Source organism: Pseudorca crassidens, chromosome 8 (genome assembly GCF_039906515.1).
Source record: "Pseudorca crassidens isolate mPseCra1 chromosome 8, mPseCra1.hap1, whole genome shotgun sequence".
Classification (NCBI taxonomy): Eukaryota; Metazoa; Chordata; class Mammalia; order Artiodactyla; family Delphinidae; genus Pseudorca; species Pseudorca crassidens.
Window position 1 is genome coordinate 95324164 of NC_090303.1, and position 22449 is coordinate 95346612.

The 22449-nt window shown below is 45.9% G+C and overlaps 1 protein-coding gene across 1 annotated transcript in view; it reads right to left on the reverse strand.

Annotated features, from left to right (window-relative positions):
- Positions 1-313: 313 nt before the first annotated feature.
- The window catches only part of LOC137229402 (transient receptor potential cation channel subfamily V member 5-like), a 29248-nt gene continuing 7112 nt past the window's right edge, over positions 314-22449 (reverse strand). Inside the window, exons 9-16 of the mRNA XM_067747248.1 lie at positions 11437-11523; positions 11254-11330; positions 10840-11005; positions 10570-10636; positions 8571-8839; positions 4019-4125; positions 2912-3245; positions 314-497 (exon numbers count right to left, since the gene is read on the reverse strand). Of these exons, the coding sequence (XP_067603349.1) occupies positions 2945-3245; positions 4019-4125; positions 8571-8839; positions 10570-10636; positions 10840-11005; positions 11254-11330; positions 11437-11523 (1074 nt within the window). The 3' untranslated portion in view covers positions 314-497; positions 2912-2944. The remainder of the gene's footprint in view (positions 498-2911; positions 3246-4018; positions 4126-8570; positions 8840-10569; positions 10637-10839; positions 11006-11253; positions 11331-11436; positions 11524-22449) is intronic.

A 22449-nucleotide genomic window follows, 5' to 3' on the forward strand; every position in this document is an offset into this window, starting at 1 on the left:
GCTGAGTTCCAGGTGTCTGTGAACTATCCAGGTAGAGTTGTCTAACAGATCGGCATCCAAGCTGTTCATGCCTGGAGCTCAGGAGACAGATCTAAAGTGAAGGTATGAAGTCAGGAATCATGAACGTGTGTGTGTCAATACCATCTACGGAGGCAGCTGGAACTTCCCAGGTGGTGAGGAAAACAGAGAGCCTTGTGGACCAAAAATATTTAAGGGCTGGATAGGAGAGAAGCAGGCAAAGTAGGAGGCGTACGTGGCACTAGGCATGTGCTGGGAAGGGGTGAGTGGTCCACTAACATCTGAACGCTACAGAGTTTGCGCAGGACTCCGATTGCTCAGTGGGGTTAGCTACAGGTAGATTACCTTGATGAGATCGCTAGCCGGAGAGGCAAGGTCAGATCACAATGCGGTGAGGACTCAGTGTGAGGTCAGCAGACAATAGACTCTTCTCTTAAGAAGTTTGGCCCCAAAGAGGGAGTAAAAAGATAGGGCAGGACCTGAAACGAGAAACGGGAGTTGAGGGAGGGCGATTACAATGTCTTTGCAGGTGGGAAAGAGCAGAGCATGGTTATTTGCTGACTAGCATCGCTAGGGGAGCGAGAGAGAGGCTGAAGACACGAGAATGAGAGGAGTTACAGGACACAGTGACAGACAGAGCTGCCTGAAGAGCAGAAAGAAAACTGCGTCTGGAGCACAGATGGGAGTTTAGCTTTATACAGGAGAAGGAGAATTTCCACTGTGAAAGAAGATCAGAGGAGTCATGCTGAGCACGCTTAGAAACCATACAACCTGTGTGTGTGCGTATGTGTGTGTGTATGTGTGTGCGCGTATGTGTGTGCATATGTATGTGTGCGTCTGTGTGTGCGTGTGTATGTGTGCGCGTGTATGTGAGTGTGCGCGCGTGTATGTGAGTGTGCGCGTGTGTGTGTGCGCACGTGTGTGTGCGTGTGTTGAGTGTGTGCGTGCGTGTGTGTGCATGCGTGTGTGTGCCTGTGTGTGTGTGATCCCTCACCGTTCTGCACTCATTTGTGCCTTGCATGAGTGTCTGGATGAACCTGTCTGTGGTGCTGCAAATCCCACTTACCTTTTTGCTGTTCCAGACCGCAGTCCTCTTAAGAGTTGTTACGGCATTGTGGTCAGGGTGATGACAGGGCTGGGACAAGAAGGGCTGGAGGCCAAAGCGAGGCTGTAATGGATACCCTGGACACCTAGTTTCCAATTTCCTTCCTGGAACGCGTTGGCCCAGGCTCTATTATTGCTGTCTACCCCACAGGTCAGCACAGGGACAAACGAGATGGGGGTGGAGGATGGCTGTTGCAGGAAACATGGTTGGGAGCCTGTTACCTCCAGAGGCAAGGATGAACAGCTGCTGACAGACAACCAGAGGCACAGGCCAGGGATGGTCTCGTAAAACAAATGATGGGGCCATCCAAGCATGGAAAGGAATAATTTACCTCACATATTTAAAAATATACCAGGATGCAAATGAGATACAAACACTTCAGACTCCAAGTCTCAAAAAACAAGGATAAGACAACCCAAAAATAACAACCAAAAAACCCCCAAAACAATTCAAAAATGGGCAAAGGACAACAGACATTTCTCCAAGAAAGAAGATACGCAAATGGCCAATAGGCACATGAAAAGATGTTCAATGTTGTTAGTCGCCAGGGAAATGCAAATTAAAACCACAATGAGATACCACTTCCTAACCAAAAGGATGGTTATTATCAAAGAAACAGAAAGTAACGTGTTGGTGAAGATGTGGAGAAACCGGAACCCTGTGCCTTGCCTGAGGAAACATACAACAGTACAACTGCTGTGGGAAACAGTATGGCAGCTCCTCAAAAAAATTAAACGTAGACTTGCCATAAGATCTAGCCATCTGCTTCTAGTCATATACCCAAAGAAACTGAAAGCAGGAACTTGAACAGATAATTGTATACCAATGTTCATAGCAGCATTACAATAGCCAAAGGTGGAAGCAACCCAATCGTCCATCAGTGGATGAATGGACAAACACAACGTGGAATATACATACAATGAAATGTTATTTGACCTTTAAAAGGAATGAAATTCTGACTCATGCTACAGCATGGATGAATCTTGAAAACATTACGCTACATCAAATAAGCCAGGTACAGTAGGACGAATATTGGAGGATTCCACTTATATATAAGGTAACTAGAGTAGTTAACTTCATAGACAGAAAGTAGAATATTGGTTATCAGGCACCATGGGGAGGGGATAATGGGGTGTTAATGTTTAATGGGTACAAGAGTTTCAGTTTAAAAAACTCCCTGGATGAACAGTGGTGATGGTTGCCCAACAATGTGAATGTACTTAATGCCACTGAATGGTACACCTAAAAATAGTTAAAATAGTAAATTTTATGTTATGTATATCACAGTGCATTTTTTTAAAATAAAGGAAGGATAAAGAGCCTTTTTTCTTGCACTTTTCTCGTTGGGGTTTGGTTGGCAGGTGGGGAGAGAGTCCTACGGGGTACGAGAAGAGGCGAGAGGCTACAACCTCAATGCCATGCCTGGCTCTTCCCACATGAAGCCCTGTGGAACCAGGGAGGATTCACCGCTTACAATCTAGGGCCTCATGGGGTGGAAAGGAAGATGACCCAGCCATTGGCCTAGCGCCCCTACCTCATGTCTTCAGTTGCCAAGTCTAACTCTGCTTGAAAAGATACCCCCTTTTCCCAAGATGTGGGACTTCCAAGAAGACAGAAGATATGTGGGGCCCTTTGCTCATCCCTAGATGCTGATGTGAAGGGCAAGGCATGGATGGCCTTTAAGAATTATTCTGTCCACCCTCCCAGGATTAATGGGCATGAAGGTCAGTCAGATGCTTGCATAGGCAGTGTCTCTCTCTCTCTGCCCGCCCCCCACCCCAGGCCTACCTGGAGTCGGGAGGAGAGTAACAGGGGTCCTAATCATATGTGATAGACACTTTCCTCTCCATCCCCCTCCCCAAGGTCCAGTCCCAGATTCAAGTGTCCCAGGGTGTTGCGACGAATGATCTCCCAGCCTCGGTGACTGCTGCTGCTTCGAGATGTGGTCCGGGACAGGGAGGGAGTCGGGAGGGCCAGGGAGGCCCTGGCGAGAATCCCACTTTCAACCACAGAGGGCTGTTTCTCAGAAAGATGCTCATGTTCTTCCTCCTTGTCTGAGCCCTTGAAGGCTTCCACATAGCGACGTACTCGCAAAGCATTCTGGTCTTGGTTGGTCTCCACTCTGAGGAGGGGAAAGAGAAGAGGACTCAGCTGAGCTGGGGAGAGATGGGCCATGGGGAGAAGCAGAAGTGAGCGGGGCACAGCCGGGAAACAGGAGTGAGAGGAAAGGGGGAGGAAGTTAGCAGCGTTGAAGCCAGAAGACCCTCTAGGATCAAATGAAGGGAAGTAGAGGGAGATGGAGGATAACTAGGAGAGAGACCCAAAAGGCTGTGCATTCAGGATCTGGAGGGTAGTAGGGCTTGTGCGGGCATGTGATGGTGGGGGGAATGTGGGTGAGTATGAAAGAGAAAGAGCCAATTAAAAGATAAGCGTGTCGTCAGGATGAGAAGATGCCATTCAGGAAATAAATGAGAGAGGAGAGCCAGGTCAGGAGATGAAGGTAGAGTACGAAGGAGCAGGTTAGTTTCAAGGCTAGACTGGAAGCTTCAAGAATGTACTAGAAGTGGGCGTCAGGTGGAAACAAGACTAGACCAAGTTGGGTAACCCATGCCCACATTCGAGCACGGACTCATATTCTTAGCCATTCACATTACTGCCCTTATGTACTCATAGCCTGGCATCAGCTCCCAGCATTCTTTGCACCCCTCCACTTCAGCTCCACCCGCCTCCCCCAAACAGGCTAACGCAGTCTCGCTTTACGGAGTGATGACACCTCCTTTGGGTCCAATTTGGGATCTCAAGAATGGAGAGGAGGGTCATAAATGTGGAACCGGTCACCCTTGTTCCCACGGCCTCACACTGGTTGACAGTTCACACGTCTACATTGTCACTCACCGCAGGAACCAGCGGTCCCCCAGCCCGTACTTGTACCCACAGATGCCGGAGCGAGGCCACAGGGTGCGAGGCATCTTCCTCTCCAGCATCACCGTGGTGGCCACGACCTAGGAGGAACCAAGAGACAGAGGAAGAACTCAGAAAGAGCCATGAGGTTCAGAGAACCCTGAGGCTACTGACAGAGGGAACCAAAAGGAACCTGTGGGATGAGGACACCAGAGATCAGTGGAGGTGACAGCCACCTACCCATCCCCTAGCCTGTGGGAGGTACCACGCTACCTGCCTTACTCATCACCCGCTATCAAAGCAGAGGATATTTTATGAGTGCTTTGAATAAAACAGTGACCCCTGCTTTACTATTCAGATTCTTGGAAAATCAGTCACTCCAAACTAATCTCATTTCCTTTTTCATATGAAAGCCATAAACCAATTATCTTGATTTAAATAATATGATTAAACAGAATCTCTATGATCTTGGGGATGAAATGCTGCTGCTGATGTTCAGGGAATTTGCAGCAAATTCAATAAATACCCACATGCTAAGAAGGAAAAAGGTGCGTGAATGACTCCAAACTGGGCAGGGAAAATTCTAGTGGCATGTCACATGTTCTGTCCTTTGCCCAGCCCTCATTAATTACCTAGGTGAAACATAGAAGACAAGCTTATCAAATATGTCTGAGACACAAAACTGGGAGGGATACGTAATATACAAGATGTCAAAGCAATATAAAAATGATCTCACCAGACTGGAATGCTGGTCAAAGACCACTAACATGAAATTTAAGTAAATCAAATGTAAGGTCCTACATTTATGTATAAGACTAAAGAATCATTCGAAAAGACACATGCACCCCGATGTTCATTGCAGCACTATTTACAAAAGCCAGGACATGGAAGCAACCTAAATGCCCGTCAACAGAGGAATGGATAAAGAAGATGTGGTACATATATGCAGTGGAATATTACTCAGGCATAAAAAAGAACAAAATAACGCCATTTGCAGCAACATGGATGGACCAAGAGATTGTCATACTGAGTGAAGTAAGTCAGACAGAGAAAGACAAATATCACATGATATCGCTCATAAGTGGAATCTAAAAAAAGGGGTACAAATGAACTTATTTACATAACAGAAGTAGAGTCATGGATGTAGAAAACAAACTTGTGGGGATAAGCAGATAAGGCAGGGAGGGAGATTGGGATTGACATATACACACTACTGTGTATAAAAATAGATGACTAATAAGAACCTGCCGTATAGCACAGGGAACTCTACTCAATGCTCTGGAATGGCCTATATGGGAAAAGAATCTAAAAAGAAAAAGGACGGATATATGTATATGTATAGCTGATTTACTTTGCTGTACATCTGAAGCTGACAACATTGTAAATCAACTATACTCCAATAAAAATTTTTTTAAAAAAGACTAAAATGTCTGTGTTAAGTACAGGAAAAACGATAAAGGAACTTAGCTAAGTCAGTCATGTAACAAAGATGCGGGGGTTCTAGTTGACCATAAGCCTAGTAAGAACCCATTGCATATTTTCCAAAAGACCTGCCGCCATTTTAGGTGCTATTTATAGTATAGTGTCCAAAGCAAGGACAGGCATGACCCCTCTTCATGCTGCATTCCTCCAATCATATCAGGACCATTCTAGCTTTGAAAGGCCCAGGATATAGGAGGTCTGAACAGAGGGTCAGTCAGGATGGACTGGGCTCAGGAAACTTGATTAATTGAAAGAACTAGGAATCCTTAAAGCAGCTCAATTCTCCACTTTGTCTTCTTCCGCCCCATCTTTCTCGGTACTCCACACTTCTCTTGGCCTTCTCTCTGTTTCTTAGCTGCGCTGAGTTCCCTCCAACCTCAGGATTTTCTCTTTTCTTTTCTTTTTTAAAGATATGACTTCTTTATTTTTAATATAGGAATTTATTTAATTAATTTATTTATTTTTGGCTGCATTGGGTCTTCGTTGCTGCGCGCGGGCTTTCTCTAGTTGCGGCGAGCGGGGGCTACCCTTTGTTGCGGTGCGTGGGCTTCTCATTGCGGTGGCTTCTCTTGTTGTGGAGCACGGGCTCTGGGCACGCGGGCTCAGTAGTTGTGGCTCGCGGGCTCTAAAGCACAGGCTCAGTAGTTGTGGCGCACGGGCTTAGTTGCTCCGCGGCATGTGGGATCTTCTCGGACCAGGGCTCGAACCCGCGTCCCCTGCATTGGCAGGACGATTCCTAACCACTGTGCCACCAGGCAAGTCCCCAACCTCAGGATTTTCAATCATTCTATTCCCTTTCCCTGCACAGCGCTTTTTCTTTATCTTGAAAAGGACATTTATTGTTCTTCTTGTGCTATCATTTAGCACCCCCCGCCACCTTCTGGTAAGAGAACCCAGTTTTCATTTAGAGAATCACTCCTTCTCTACTCTGAGTCCATCAGTTAGACTAGACTGGACTTCACACAGCCCTGGTTAATTAGTCTATTCTCCCCCAAACTCCACCACCACCACTACCACCACCTGCGCCTATGATCAAACTTGTTGCAATGAGATGGGTTCGGGTGGCAGGGGGAGGAGATGCTCTTTTAAAAGCTACAGATACAGCTTTTATCTGTAGGCACACAGAATACAATAAGAATGGGCCCTTGGAATTTGGAACACAGTGCACCTGCTCATTCCTTTGTAAGTTTAGAGCTTCTCTAAGCTCTCTCACCAACATGATGCAAGAGACTGACTTAAAAGAGGACAAAAGAGAGAACAGAAGCTGAAGTATAAAATGGAGATCCAGACTCTGGCCAGCCATGTCTAAAGCTGATTTAATTCCTTAAACTTTCCAGTTATGAGGCTCAACACACCCTCTTCCCACTGCCCAATTTTTTTTAAGTCTATTTGAGTTTGGTTTTCTGTCCCTGTAGCCAAGAGTCCCAATGGATGCAAATCCTAATCTCCATCCCTTCCCCTCATTCTTCTTAATTGACTAATTATTACCCATGTTTAGGGGCTCATCTTAAATGTCACTCCATCAGGAAAGCATTTCCTAACTTTCCAGTCAAACTCCTCTGTTGCCTCCTGTTTTTAGCATCTTCACGTCTCTATGACACGTTTGCTATTCTAATTGTACAGTTTTCTGTGAAGTCATTCATTTAATGTTTGTCTGCCCAGCCAGATGGTAAGCTCCATGAGGGCACAGACTACATCATCATGCCTGTTTCCCCAGATCCTAGACATTTTCCAACACAAAACAGGCTCTAAATAATTACTGCTAATGAATGGAAAGTCTGAGGGCACACATGATGACTGTCTTCAAATATCTGAATGGTGCTCCTATGGGAGAGTGTATTCTGCATTATACAAGAAGAAAAAACTTGGGCCAAAGAGTGGAATTACAGAAAGATAGGTTTCAGCTCAATGCAATATGGAATTTTCTAATAACAAAAACTTTTGAAATATAAAAAAGCTCTCTCCTTCCAACCTCTACCCAAATCCACATGATAATAAGATTCTCATCGGCATTAAAGAAGATACTGAATGATCCTCTGACCAATAAAAGAGTATATGTTGGGTAGGAGCTCAACTAGGGGACCACTAAAGGCACTTCCAACTCTAAGAGTTTATGAGCCTATGATGATATAAGGAAAAGATTATGGAGAAACAGTTATAGAAGCAAACAGAAGATAAGGTCCAAGTTAAAAACTAGAACATATAAGAACAAAACAGTTTCTAGTTCCCACTGGATTCAAGGTTGGCTCCTGCATCTACCCTTCGTCTGTGCTCTTGGGTGTTGATCCTGACCCTATCCTACCATCCTACACTCCTTTAGATAGAAAAAGACTTTTGGCTAAAAGTCCCCTCCATCTATCCAAAAGTACCTCTGTTGAGGTGACAGCCCCACGGGGTTGTTCCGTGACTCTCCTAAGAGTCATCTGCCGTGGCATATTCCACTTTGAGTTTTCTCTCCATCCCCTGCCCCTTAGAAAGACTAACACCGATAACAATAGCCAGGCCATGGAAGCAACCTCAATGTCCATCAACAGAGGAATGGATAAAGAAGATGTGGTACATATATACAATGGAATATTACTCAGCCATAAAAAGAACAAAATAATGGCATTTGCAGCAACATGGATGGACCTAGAGATTGTCATACTGAGTGAAGTAAGTCAGACACAGAAAGACAAATATCATATGATATCACTTATATGTGGAATCTAAAAAAAGGGTACAAATGAACTTATCTACAAAACAGAAATAGAGTTACAGATGTAGAAAACAAACTTATGGTTACCAGGGGACAAGGGGGGGAGGGATAAATTGTAAGTATGGGATTGACATAAATACACTACTACATATAAAATAGATAACTAATAAGGACCTACTGTATAGCACAGGGAACTCTACTCGATACTCTGTAATGGCCTATATGGGAAAAGAATCTAAAAAAGAGTGGATATACAAGTATAACTTATTCAATATGCTGTACACCTGAAGCTGATACAACATCGTAAATCAACTATACTCCAATAAAATTAAAAAAAAAAAAAAAGACTAACCCTAATGAACTCACCTGGGCCCTCCAGAGCTCGTCCTGTTCATGGGCCACCCGCCAGTGTGTGTCGCCCATCATGGCAATGAACAGGTTGAGCATGAGCAGTGTGGCGATGATGGCAAAGGCAAAGTAGACGATGCTGAACATGTAGGGCAAGTTCACGTCGTAGTTGGCAGGCCCGTCGATGATGGTGAGGAAAAGCTCGAAGGTGCTGAACAGCGCCATGGGATAGTCATAGAATTGCCCCAGGTTGGATGGGTCCTCTGTCTGGAAAATGATAAAGAACGCTGCTCCGCCCACAAAGAGGGCATGGAGATCAGGAAATGGGGAGTTATCACAATAAGCACGGGCCTGGTCAGCATTCATTCTACCTCCAGTATATATCTCCATACATTTACACACAAGCACATATATGCACACAGGCACATAAATGTAGAATTACACATGTAAGTCCCATTTTCCCTGTGGACCTGGCTAACCCTCAGATGTCCTATGACCAAGTTTATCATACCAGTAATACTCAGAATTTAGCAAATATCTATCTCTTGATCGATCTATCAGTATAGTATATGTCACCTAACTGGGTTTTACATTTTAGAACCAAATATTTAAAAGGCAAGTTGTTACAAGAATGCATGGAATCTCCAACAATTTTAAAGAACTGAGCACATGAAAGGGCTAAAAGAAAAGCACCTTTAAAAACAATCTCAGTATCCTCTAGATAACCACCCATTACTCTGAGATTCCCTGGGTGAGCTTGGACCATCATAAAAAAGTTTTCCCTGCTCAGCGTGTAGCCTACTGGATGGCATTGGGCATCCTGGAAACGCACTACAGCGTCAGAACCTCTAAAAGACCCATTTCTGTGTGGGGAATGGAACTATAAATAAGGTGACCCCAAGAGCAGAACTAGGGTCTATGGCAAAGCATGGCTTTGCCACAACGAAGAAGAGATGGTTTAGGAGACCTACAGAAAACGACTCTGTTATAGTTGCTCATTGTGCGTAAGTGTAGCTGCAGGGGGAGTAGAGGGTGGGGAGGAAGGGTGCATGAGGAACCCTCCAAACAGGGGGCCTATCAAAGTTTGACCCTCTCAGAGTTCAGATCTTGGTGTAGTTTTTCAGTGTACTGTTTCGTGGGAACCCCCATGAAGCAGGGGAATGCCTAGGACAGGCATGGCGTCCTCTGTACTGAAAGTCATTGTCCTTAGGGTTGTAGGTCTTCACGTGTCCTCAGGTGCATCCACCTGCCTTCTGGAGGTTCAGCTGCAGACATGGAGGACTGGGTGAGCCTTGCTGCCTTTTGTTCTTCCTTCCTCTTCCTTCCTTTCCCTAAGAACTGTCTTCCACTCATTCGTTTGTGCTCTCCCTCCCTCTGCTCCGTCTGCTCTGTTCCGGATGTTTCCTCTCCTCCTCTCTCTGGCACCCTCCCCCTGTGTCTTGGTCCGTGACTGGGTCCCCACTGGGCATTCTTCTCCCAGCCTCTCTTCACAGCTCTTCTGCTTTCCTTTCTCATTCTTCACAATCTCCAAACCCTTTTTCTGTACCTCCTTTTTCAAATTCCTTTCTTTTCTTTCAACTCTGACCACACATAGGGGAAAAAAGGGCACCGTACGTGTTAGTGAATGCTTTTCGTTTCTTCTTCTGAAGTGTAAACATAGTAGAGTTAAATACCAGACTTTTTGCCTACGGCACCTTTCACGACTGGCCAGTCTTTCTTGTTTAATATTCTTCTCTCTCCAAAGCTCTTTTTCTATCTCTCCTTTAAAGATCTTGCAGGGCAGTTAGTCAACATGAATGCTACTGGCCCAGAAATTCAGAGCCCATGAGTCTGCTCTCTAGGCCAACCTGAGTGACCCAGATCCAAAGAGTGCAAGTGTGTTTTTTGATTCACCTTCCACCAGGGGGAAAAAAGCAAAAGGGATTGCAAAGGAGAAATAACTGAGAGCAAGAGTAAGAGAGAACTTTCTGGAGAACTGAATCCGATGATCTGATGGAGGAGAGAGTGATGCTCTTACCTGAGGCAAATCCCACAATAACCACAGCCATCAGCCAGCAGAAACGCAACAGGTCTCCGAAAATCATCTACAGAAAACAGAGAGGGGAGGGAGGGTGGAGGGATCCTTTCTCCACCTGCCTCTCTGCAGCTACTGCTGATAGACTGGAAGTCACCGGAGTTCCACCACGTCCACTCCGAGCAGCATTTTCCTTTTTGCTCCCACTCCCTCCCTCTGTCTGGGAAACGTCCAATGTCTGAAGCCAGAGGAAACTCTGGGGAAAGCACTGACCTTCTGGATCATGATGGTGAAGGGACCCAGCATCTGGAATCCTCGAGCAAAGTACATAACACTGCACCAGCCCAGCACCAGGGCGAACGACATAGGCACCACCTCCCCGTTGGTGTTGGAAAGCCGCATCACCATGGTCACCAGCACCAGGGAGGCATAGGTGATGCTGGGGGGAGAGCAGAGAGGGGGGAAGTGAGAGGAGGGCTGGAAATACGCTAGGTCCCCTTCAGCATGGCACTGACTTACATGGGACCCAAACACACAGGCTCAGTCTTCATACCTAAACACATACACCATCACACACACAAGCCCGCTAGAGAAAAATCCCTGGAAGTGAGGGTCCCAGAGAGGGACTGGGAGACCTGGGACATTTCTGGCAAGGGAAGGCAGGGGGCTGGAAGGAAGGACACTCACGTGATGACATGGAACGGCCCCCCGAGGACAGTCTGTCCAAAATAGCGAGAGAAACCAACCCTGAAGATATCCGGGATCTGGGAAAAGGCCAGGAAAACAAAACAAAACAATGATTGATATAGACTTCAGTTCAGTCTGAGGCCTCAGGTGGGTGGCCTCCGCCTGAGCACAGCTGCACCTCACCTCTAGGAACAGGATGATCACAGCCCCGAAGACCGTCATCAGCTCCCCCACCAGCCGGATTTTATCCTGCTGAGTCACATAGGCCTCCTGTGGTGAGAAATTCAGGATAAGAAGTGCTTTCTGGGGCTTCCCTGGTGGCGCAGTGGTTGAGAGTCCGCCTGCCGATGCAGGGGACACGGGTTCGTGCCCCGGTCCAGGAAGATCCCACATGCCGCGGAGGGGCTGGGCCCGTGAGCCATGGCCGCTGAGCCTGCGCGTCCGGAGCCTGTGCTCCGCAACGGGAGAGGCCATAACAGTGAGAGGCCCGCGTACCGCAAAAAAAAAAAAAAAAAAAAAAAAGAAGTGCTTTCTGATGGTCTGAGAGTCAAGTCCTTTTGAGTAAGTGGTCTAACGCAGCTCAACTCTACCCAAGGTGAAGAAAAGCTCCCCTTACCAACACCATCAACACCCGCCCTGCCATTGCGGCTCAGTCTGTGACCAGGGCATCAAGTAACCAAGGCTTCATATGCATATGTTCCATATGCTAGCAACTTGAGGAACCGCCTAGGAAGTCACCTCTTATATGTATGTTGTGAGCAGTTATTTATGATGATGTGTGTACTGAGGGGCTGAGGTCACATTTCACAGCATCAAGTTAAGAAGGCTAAACCAACAGGAAGAGGTATTAGTGGTTTGGGCTGATTTCAGCTATGCTGAAAGGCCAGCTTTTCCAATCTCGTTGCGGTTGCCAGCAAGTAGAATATAAACACATCACAGAATTCAGGTTCCCGTATGGACCCAGCACCTGTTAGCTCCAGTGAAACCTTGAATCAGTCACTAAACTCCCTGAGCTTGGGGTTTCTCATCTGTAAAATGGAAACTATAATGCTTACCTCCCAGGGTTATCGTGAAGACCAAATGAGATGTATTTGGATGTATTTTATAAACCACAGAGCGCTATAGATATATTCATTGTGGTCTTATTATGATTGGGCAATATAGCAAAGGGCTAAAGACAATATATGGATTTCAGTTCTGAGGAAGGGCCCTGCCTTATCCGGGACAGTAGGAGTAGAAGGTACAGTCCTAAGGTCAAGATGGAATAAAAACCACCCTCCTCTGCACATGTTACTTCACAGGAAAAGGCTTGCAATATTACCCAGAAACAGCAATAGAATTCTACAATAATGCTCCTTAACTTTTTTGAAGTTATGAGCCCATCTGAGAATATCATAAAGACCACAGATCCTCTTTCCAGAAAACTGTGCTCATATATACGTAATTCTCACGTGAAACTATACAAACAATTTCAACCCATTCGAGTACCCCTTAGACTTTTGGGAACTCTATTCTCCACGGTCACATCTCTGAATTGTGCACCGAAGACAGGAGTTGAGAGTCCCTGAGGATGATCTAAGCTGGGAAGGACGTGATCCCTCATTAAGCATGAGAAATGCTAATCATCTCTGTCCTGCCGATAAACTGGAACCTCTCGGCATCCTTCTGCAGGCTACTTCAGCAGTGTACACCCTGGTCCAGTGAGAGGCATAGCTTTTGAAACAGGAAGAGATGCTATGTAGCGGGAGGTGATCTATGGTATAAAGAAGGCACCCACGAAGCATCCTGTGGCCTCTCAGAGGGTGTGTGTCAGCTCAGAAGAAGCCAAGGATATAGTCTTTAGGGAAGAACAGGACCAGACTTACCAACAGGTGGTGGAAATGTTTCAGGTAGATCATATGGGACCAGGGAAGACCAGAAAAGGAGTGGGTGACTACGTATCTAGTAAACAATATGATCTAACAACCTGTGACTAGATATCAATTCCTTTGTTGTTGTTGTTTAAAGAACTGATGTTCTGTAAACTTCTCTGACGTTTATCTCTCTTGAGAAAGTGGCACATTTTATTTTATCATATAGTGGGACGTTTCCCTTTTGCCTTGCTTCCAAGGAAGCTCAGTGTTCTCTCTCTCTCTCTCTTTTTTTTTTTTATCCCCAGCTCAAACAACTATCTTTGCATCCCGTCTCCTCCATCCTAAAATTCAGATCATGGGTCTGGTGATCTTAATGTTCCTAGAGCATCGTCTTTCATTGTAAAACAGGCCAACTCCTTTTGAGAATCAGGTAGTAGTATAAATAATAAGTTCATTAACTATAGGAACAAAATAACATTAAATATAGAAATAAAATAACGGCATCTGTGCCATATATGTGTCTGTACAAAATTTTTAAACTTTAAAAAAGCTTTGGACCTTGGTTGCATACGTCTGGAAAACTGCTACCAACCTTTTTCCTTGTTTCAACTAAGAAGAAAAGGACTGCACTAGTTGGCCAGGAGAGTTGTGGGAACCACAGTGCCCCCTAGAGGAAAGCGAGAGAGTGGCATCAGCTTTCTCCCTCAGGAGACGAAAAGGCAAAATCCTAATGGAGAATACTGGGGACAGTTTTGGTTACCGTAATCTCCTTCTGGGGCTGCCCCTCACCAGCACCCCTTTGTTTGTTCAACGTGTTCCTTTGCGAGTAGGAGTTGCCCTGCTCAAGTTCACCAGTGAGTAACAGAGGTGTCCAGAGACCCCAGGCTTTTGCCTCTGCTCCACCTGGGATCTGACTGCCCTAGAGTAGCTAGCTGCCTCTGCCACTCTGTCCCCAAAGGTCCTCTATTTAAAAGCAGAATGCCGAGTGCCACAGTCTCTTGCGAGCCCCCTTCCCTGCTGCTCTCCAAGACACAGACCCTTTAGTAGGGTTTTATTTTTTTTTAATTGCTCTCTGGAAAACAAAAGGTAATATACATGTGCAAAAGTTGCAATGAAAATAATGGTAGTTCATACAATTCAGCAGCAAAAACCCCCAAACAATCCGATTCAAAAATGGGCAGAGGACCTGAATATAGACATTTTTCCAAAGAAGACATACAAATGGCTGACAGGTACGGAAAAGGTACTTAATGTCACTAATCATCAGGGAAACGCAAATCAAAACCACAGTGAGACATCATCTCAGACCTATTAGGATGGCTATAATCAAAAAGACAAGAAATAACAAGTGTTGGCAAGGATGTAGAGAAAAAGGAATCACTGTACACTACTGGTGGGAATGTAAATTGGTGCACCCACTACAGAAAACAGAATAGAGGTTCCGCAAAAAATTAAAAATGGGACTACCACATGATCCAGCAATTCCACTTCTGGGTATACAGCCAAAGGAAATGAAAACAGGATCTGGAAGAGACACCTGCATTTCCCACGTAAATTGTAACATTAGTCACAGTAGCAAAGATATGGGAACAACCTAAGTGTTCATCAATGGATAACGGATAAAGAAGATGTGATATACATATATATACACACACATATATATAAAACGGAATATTATTCAGCCATGAGAAAAGAGGAAATCCTGTCATTTGGAACAATACGGATGGAGCTTGAGGGTATTATGCTAAGTGAAATAAGCCCAACAGATTAAGACAAATACCTCATGGTATCACTTCCATGTGGAATCAAAAAAAAAAAAAAAAAAGGAAAACTCTAGAAAAAGAGGGTAGAAAAGTGGTTGCCAGGGCATGGGGGTATGGACAAAATAAGGAGAGATTGGTAAAAGGGTACAAAATTTCACCTATAAGACGACTAAGGTCTGAGGAGCTAATGGTAAAACAAGGTGACTATAGTTAATTACACGGTATTATACAATTGAAATTTGCTAAGAGAGCAGAACTTATTCTCACCAAAAACAAAAAAGGTATATATGTGAGGTGATGGATGTGTTAATTAACTAGATAGGAATCCCTCCACAATTTATACGTGTATCAAATCACTGCGATGAACGCTTTAAACATCTTACAATTTCTTTTGTCAATTACACCTCATTAAAGCTGAAAAAATAATGATAGTAGTGGGCTTTTAAAACATTTTTCTTTTCTTTGATTTCAAGGGGAATTCTAGCGGTTCACACTCATATGTAAGGTTGGCTCTCATTTGGAATAGATACTCTTTTCAAAGTTGAGAAAGAGTTTAGTGTTTTAAAAATGGACAGGGGCAGGCTTCCCTGGTGGTGCAGTGGTTAAGAATCCGCCTGCCAATGCAGGGGACATGGGTTCGAGCCCTGGTCCGGGAAGATCCCACATGCCGCAGAGCAACTAAGCCCGTGCGCCACAACTACTGAGCCTGCACTCTAAAGCCTGCGAGCCACAACTACTGAACCAGAGTGCTACAACTACGGAAGCCCGCATGCCTAGAGCCCGTGCTCTGCAACGAGAAGCCACGGTGATGAGAAGCCCATGCACCGCAACAAAGAGTAGCCCCCGCTCGCCGCAACTAGAGGAAGCCCGTGCACAGAAACAAAGACCCAATGCAGCCAAATAAATAAATAAAATAGTAAAAAAATAAAATTAATAAAATTAAAATGGACAGGGGTATTGAATTTTAACAAATGACTTTCTAATGTCTGTTGAACTGATAATAAGAATGCCCTCTTCATCAACCACCCTTGCCCCTCTAGAATTAAACCCTAAACTCAAAGCGGTAATGAGTTTTTCTTTGAATTTTTTAGAAGTTTATTCTTTGGGGATTGTATTCAAGATTTCCCGTCTACAGGGAGAGACTGATCTGCAGCTTTCTAGATTTGTGGTTCTTATGAAAAGGTTTCGTGATCAAGGGTATATTTAACAAAGTGAATGAACAGAGACACTCATTTTCAAGGTCCCGTTCATTTAGCCTCCCAGTTCTTTCAAATGCTGCCCTGGCCCTCAATCCATCGCACCACTGCCTTAATGCAAACTCATAGCGCCCTGCATCCAATCCCCCCTCACCTTGCTTTTGGACTAACCTTTCTCAAATGCAAATATCACCCCATGGCTTCTCTGTTTAATGCCTTTCCTAGTTCCACCATGTCTTTGGAATAAACATGAGGGGGAGATGGGAGTGATGGTTATTCTCTAAATCCTTATCAGAGTAGAAATTCGATAGCTGATGTCTAAATGTAATTAATGAATAGAGATAGAAGTGCATTATTCAGCAGTGCAGAGGTGACAACAGGGGTGGAGAACTTAAAAGATGTAAACACTGGTTGCCTTGAGGAAGCAAGGCACGGGTGAGGCCGGCGAGCCAGCGCACTCTTGATACTCATTATACCTGCCCTGCCCTTTGATTTTTAAATCAGGGGCGTGTATTCTTTCACTCCGAAGTGCTCATAGTGAGATAGGAATAAAAGATAAGACTCAGACTACCAAGCGTGACGTACAGAACCCTTGCTGGTTGCACATGTGTTCTTTTACTTAGAAGTGTGCATTGTGAGATAAGAATAAAAAATAAGACTCAGACTACTGGGCATGACGTACAGAACCCTTGCTGGTCTGGCTCCTGCCCTAGGTCCCCGTGCTCTGTGTGAGCTCTGGCCACGTTGAATTATTGTTGTTAAGTCAGGTCTTTGTGTGGACTGTGACCTTTTCTTAGAATGCCTGCCTCCACCACATTTTTCTGGTTCACCCTCAACCCCAAGACCCAGGTCACAGCATTCCTCCTGGGTCTCCTTTCCTGCCCCTCCAAGGCCAGGTCAGGTGTCTCCCCTGCAGGATCACGGTGCCGGTCTCTGGTTACAGCCCTTCCCCGGCACACTGCAGTCGTCTGGACATTCCATGTCTCACCAGGAATCTTAGAGCTTCCTGAGAGCAGGGACCTCTAACTTCTTTTTTTGTCCACAATGCACACACAGCAGATGCTGCATTCATAAGAAAGGAAAGAAGGAAGGAGACGAGGGAGCAGGTGAACAGACAGGTGCACGCTGAGCATGATCTAAGAGTTGCAGAAGGGAGGTAAAAGGGAATCAGGAGGTGGGAGCCAGGAGGCAAATGGCGGAAAGGATGACAATGAAGTGGGCTTGTCTGGAATTTCCAGATTCCTAGCTCAAGGTTGCCTAAGCAGGCTCAGCTAATAATGCATTGAGAAAATACTCCCCTCAGCCCCTTTAAAAAATAAATGTCAGGGCTTCCCTGGTGGCGCAGTGGTTGAGAGTCTGCCTGCCGATGCAGGCGACGCCGGTTCGTGCCCCGGTCTGGGAAGATGCCGCAGAGCGGCTGGGCCCGTGAGCCGTGGCCGCTGAGCCTGCGCGTCAGGAGCCTGTGCTCCGCAACGGGAGAGGCCACAACAGTGAGAGGCCCGAGTACCGCAAAAATAAATAAATAAATGTCATTCAACAATGACTGGAATCCTTTACCTCTTTACATGGCTCAGGATTTTAAGAGCTGTCCACAGCCAGATCCCCTGCGGAGGATGACAGGTCCTACTTTGCTGAGAATTGGCCAAAAGAGAGTGTTTTCACTTACCAACTGTCTTGAAGGAAATGTCCAGAGAGGGGTGGGCCTAGCTGAGCCTGGGTACCACTGTGGGGAAGGGTGGGAAGCAAGTGTAACCACGAGGAAGGGGGAACGCACCGGAAACAATTGTCAAACCCCATCCTGGACCCTCTTTTTTCCCCAAGATTCTTACAGAGGAATTAAGCTCCCAGAAAGAGACCTGCTGGTTCCTCATGAAGAGTTACTCTCATCCTCTAAACCGTGCAGGGGCTCCTAACCAGGCCACCCATCAGAATCAGCTGGAAGCTTTGTTACAACACAGGTGTCCATGCCAACCCTGAGGACTCTAATTCAATTCGTTTGGAGCAGGGACCCAGCATCTCCTTTTTTAGATGTAAATGCTTCTGGCTACATACCCCCACTTGAGAACCACTGGGCCCAAAAGAGAGCAAGACCTCCTGGTTTCCATCTAAGTCTACTTCCCAAGGGCTTATTCCATGTCCTAGCCCCTGTGTTGTCTCAGGAAGATGAACTTGGGAAAGGTCTGCTCGTTCCTGAGGAGTCTTTACCCATTCCCACAGAAGAAGGACGCACCCTAACCACCAAAAAGTTAATCACATCAAAACCGTGGCCTAGTGTCAGAACTAGAGCCCAGACAGTAGCTCAGGAGCTAGAGGTTGGAGACAATCCCAGATCCGGATCCCCAGCCCTGCTCGTCAGCATTCCTTATCTTGGCAGGGAACTATCAGGTGTGCCCAGGTACAGGTGAGTGTGCCAGGCCCTGGCTAGCTCTCAAAGCCTGGAGACATGAGTTCCTCACGCAGTGAATCCTCCAAAGAAGAAGCCTGGAACTGAGCACATCGCTCTGGAGGGAGAAGTGCCTGGCTTCGTATTAAAGGTTCTGAGGTGACGCAGACCAGAACCCCTACCTCAGCGCTGCCCTTACTAGCTGAGTGTCTTTACCGAAGCACTAAACCTCTCTTGACCTCAGAGTCCCCATCTTTAAAATGGTAATAATAATTGTATTTACTTACTAAGGTATCTATGAGGATCAAATGGTGTAATGCTTTGTCCTCTGAAATGTGGTCCACAGAATCACAATGTCAGCATCACCCAGCCGTGAGTCAGAAATGCAGAATCTCAGGGCCCACACCAGCCTTCTTCTTAGAATCTGCATTTGAATAAGATCTCAGAGGCACTGGGAAGTGCACACCAAGTGTGCAAAACGAACACCCAGTAGATGTTATTTTTATCTACCAGGCTCCCTGCTTCTCCTCACCTCTGTCTTGTCTTTACTTTGCCGTGCTTGTTCCAGAGTGAGTTGCTTAGGACCCCTGAGTAAAGCAGTAGAGAGTTGGAGATCAACTGGGTTTTCAAATAGCTGTAGTGCCTTGGACTGTCGAGAGCGTATGAGGAATTGTGATGTGTAGAAAAAGCAAACCCACTGACCGTGACAGGTAGAGGAGGATTGAAAATAAACGGAACCCATGAGTCACTCCTGCCACGTCCTCTCCCCATCTACATCCCATCCACTGTGCAGTAGTGATGATCTTACCTTTGTTAAGTCCCCTGATGCCAACCCCTTCTCTCCGTCCCCCCATCACATCCTGAGGCCAATCTACCATTATCTTTGCTTGCTGAACTGTAATAGTCTCTTAACTGGTCTCCCCACATCTTCCCTGGCCCCCTCAAACCTGTCTTCCACCCTACAGAGACATTCTTCTGAAACAAAAGTGTTATCGAGCATCTCCCCTGTTTAAAATCTTTCTGAGCCTTTCACTACCTTTAGGGTAAAGAGTAAAATCCTCAGTAGGGCCGGCAAGGTCTTGTATGATTTGGGAAAGTTTGGGGAAAGATCTGCCAGGACCGTCTCATCTGGAGGCCCCTGCCCCAGCTCCCTCTACCCTAGCCAATCTTCCATCAGTTCCTAGACACTGGCAAGGGTCTTCCTGCCTCAGGGCCTTTGTATAGGCATCCTCTCTGCCTAGAACTCACTTTCCACCTTTAATTCATACCCACATCTCAGCTCAGTTACCTTCCTCAGGGGAGGCTTCTCTGACCTCCCAGAGTGCCCAGGCCCCTGTTATAAGCTCTCTCAGCACGCTGTCTGTTTTCTCATCATAGGAAAAAAGCATGTGCATTGTAACCATCACAGGTTGCAATATCTATTCATTTAATTAATGTCAACCAGTCTGTAAGCTCCAAAAGGGCAGAGGTTACTTGCGTTTTGCTCAGACCAGGTTGAATTTCCAACACCTACAGCATGTTCAGGCCCCACTAGGCTCTTGGTGATTACTTGTGTAGTGAATGAATTAGCAAAGCGATTTTGGGAGAAGGGCAGCGGAGAGATAAAGGAAATCTTCAAGACACAAAAGGAAATCTGATGATGGGAGATCAACGCCCTCTTGCTGAACAGCAAATCAGGGCTCTAAATGCTCAGAGGGATCGACTTCACACTGGAAAGCTGAGTAGAAGCTCTCAGTCCGAGCTAAGAATGAGAATCACTCAAAGAATTTCTTCAAAGTACCATTGCCTGGACCTCAGCTTCAGTCTTTCTAATCTGTCAGGTGTGGGGCAGCTTAGCAACCCGTACTTTTACCAGCCTCCCATGTTTCTAATGTGTAGCCTTGGTTAAAAACTACTGATCTAGCAAGAGATAGGATCTGCCCAAGGTCACACAGCTATTTGGTTTCAGAGTTAGGACTCAAACCTACGCTGCTTAATCCCAGACTTTGAACTTTCTGCTCACCTGGAAACCTAAGAGAGCCAGGACCACAGTGCACGGTGTCCTGCCTAAACCGAGTAGACACTGAATGGAGACAGAAAATGAACTCTAAGTAATTATACAGTTCTTGGGAAACCCTGAAAAGCATAACTCTTATGGCTGAACAATGAGGCGTCTTAGAATGAAGACGCTGAGATTATCTCCAAAACTGCACAGAGATAAACTGACTTTACCCTCATATATGTCTGCTTTCGTGTACCTCGTGCCACCTCATATAAATAAAGGAGTATTTTCTTTCATTTCAACTGTCTTGAGATGGTGTTCTGGGCTACTCTCATGGAGCCCGGCGACTTTTCTAGATCCCACGAGACCCAAAGAGGAAATCCTACAGTGACCGAGAGTTCCATATGTCCAGATTTATTAATATAATGGGATATAAAAGTATTCATTTAACTAAGAAAAAGCTTCATGGGCTAATTAATGTGGCGACAATTGCATTCATCAAGCCAAGACCCTGGACTGGTACATATTCATTTTTCTAAGACTTTCAAGTAATAAAAATGTAGAAAAAAAGAATTTCCCATTATTTAACAAACGTGGTACGTCACGAAAGCAGAATCTTTCAAGTCGCGGTGATGTGTTTGGGAGCCCCCGATCTCATCCCGACTGACTTCCGACTGAATAAGAGAAGCTCAGGGGTTCCATCAACTCAGGACCAAGGCTCAAGGGGTAACGTCAAAAGACACAGACCTTCACTGATGTTCTTTGCTATTCAAACCTCTTAGGGCAGCATTCTTAAGTCCACTCCCCCAGCAAGAAAAGAATATTTGAAAGTCAGGAGTCTTCTCTTTGGGCCAAAGTGGCTTTAATCGAAGTGGAAGGCAAAAGGGTAAAAATGCCAAAGGGGACAAGGAAGGAACAGGAGAGCAAACAGAAGGAAAGTTCGTGCACTTAGCTGTAATTATGCTTCACCTAGTCCTGAGGCAAGGGGAGGGATGTCCTAATAATAATTTAGACTATCTGGGTCAAAGGAACAGGTCTGTACATAATTAGTCCTGCCCCAAAGAGAAAGAGACACACAGGAAGAAGACTCAGTGGTAATCAGTTGCTCAGCGTCACCCAGCCCTTAGGCTAGAAGGCTATCTACATTCTAGATCCAGAAAATCCCCCAAGTAAGTTTGAAACAAAGGAAGGGTGGAAAAGAATGCATCTGAGGAAATAGAACCAAGAAGGCTGGAAAAGTCCAGCCACCCCCATGTTTACCCATCCCCTCCGTTGCTAGTCACTCGCCTGTCTCAGCTGGCCACCTCCTAAATGTCCTTATTTCCTGTTGTGTGGTCTCCACACCAGGGACAACCTTCACGTCTAGTTTGAGATGCATGGAACACAACCTCCCCTGAGCACGCCTCTGCCCGCCTCTAACAAGGCAGCCCCACCCGACTCAGGCCTGTCTTCTCCAGGCAGCGAACCCTGCTTTGTGAGAGACAGAGGCTCTGGATACGACAGCACACTGTATACCTACCGAGAGGAAATTGCAGAAGCATGGAGTGTCTCGACCTACTGGAGGATTCAGTGAGGCTCTTCGCCCTGTTCTCTCTCTGTGCATCCACTCTCTTTGGTCTAACTTGACTCAGGTTCTTTGCTCCTTAACTATCCCACACTACCCCTCTTCCAAGTCCAGGTTGAGCTGTACCGGTGGCTGGCCCATCCTGCATTGGGCATAAGTCTCCACTCATCAAGCTCTTACTCGCCTGGCAAAATTCTTCCTCCTCTGTCTTTTGCTTTCTGCCCACATGCCTTCACTCTCTTTCAGCTATTTTCAGTCACTAGGACAAGAATTTCGGTTACCTGTTAAACGAACCCAGTGCTGAATGTACATGCCCAGAAGTATGCACAAGAGTCCGCTCTTTCTGTCATGCCAAGGGGTTTGCTCTCCAACAGCAGAGCCTGACATCTACTCCACGCCTCTACTCAGTCATCCTCACCCCAGGTCTCTGAGGGTGACCCACAGAATGGCAAGCCC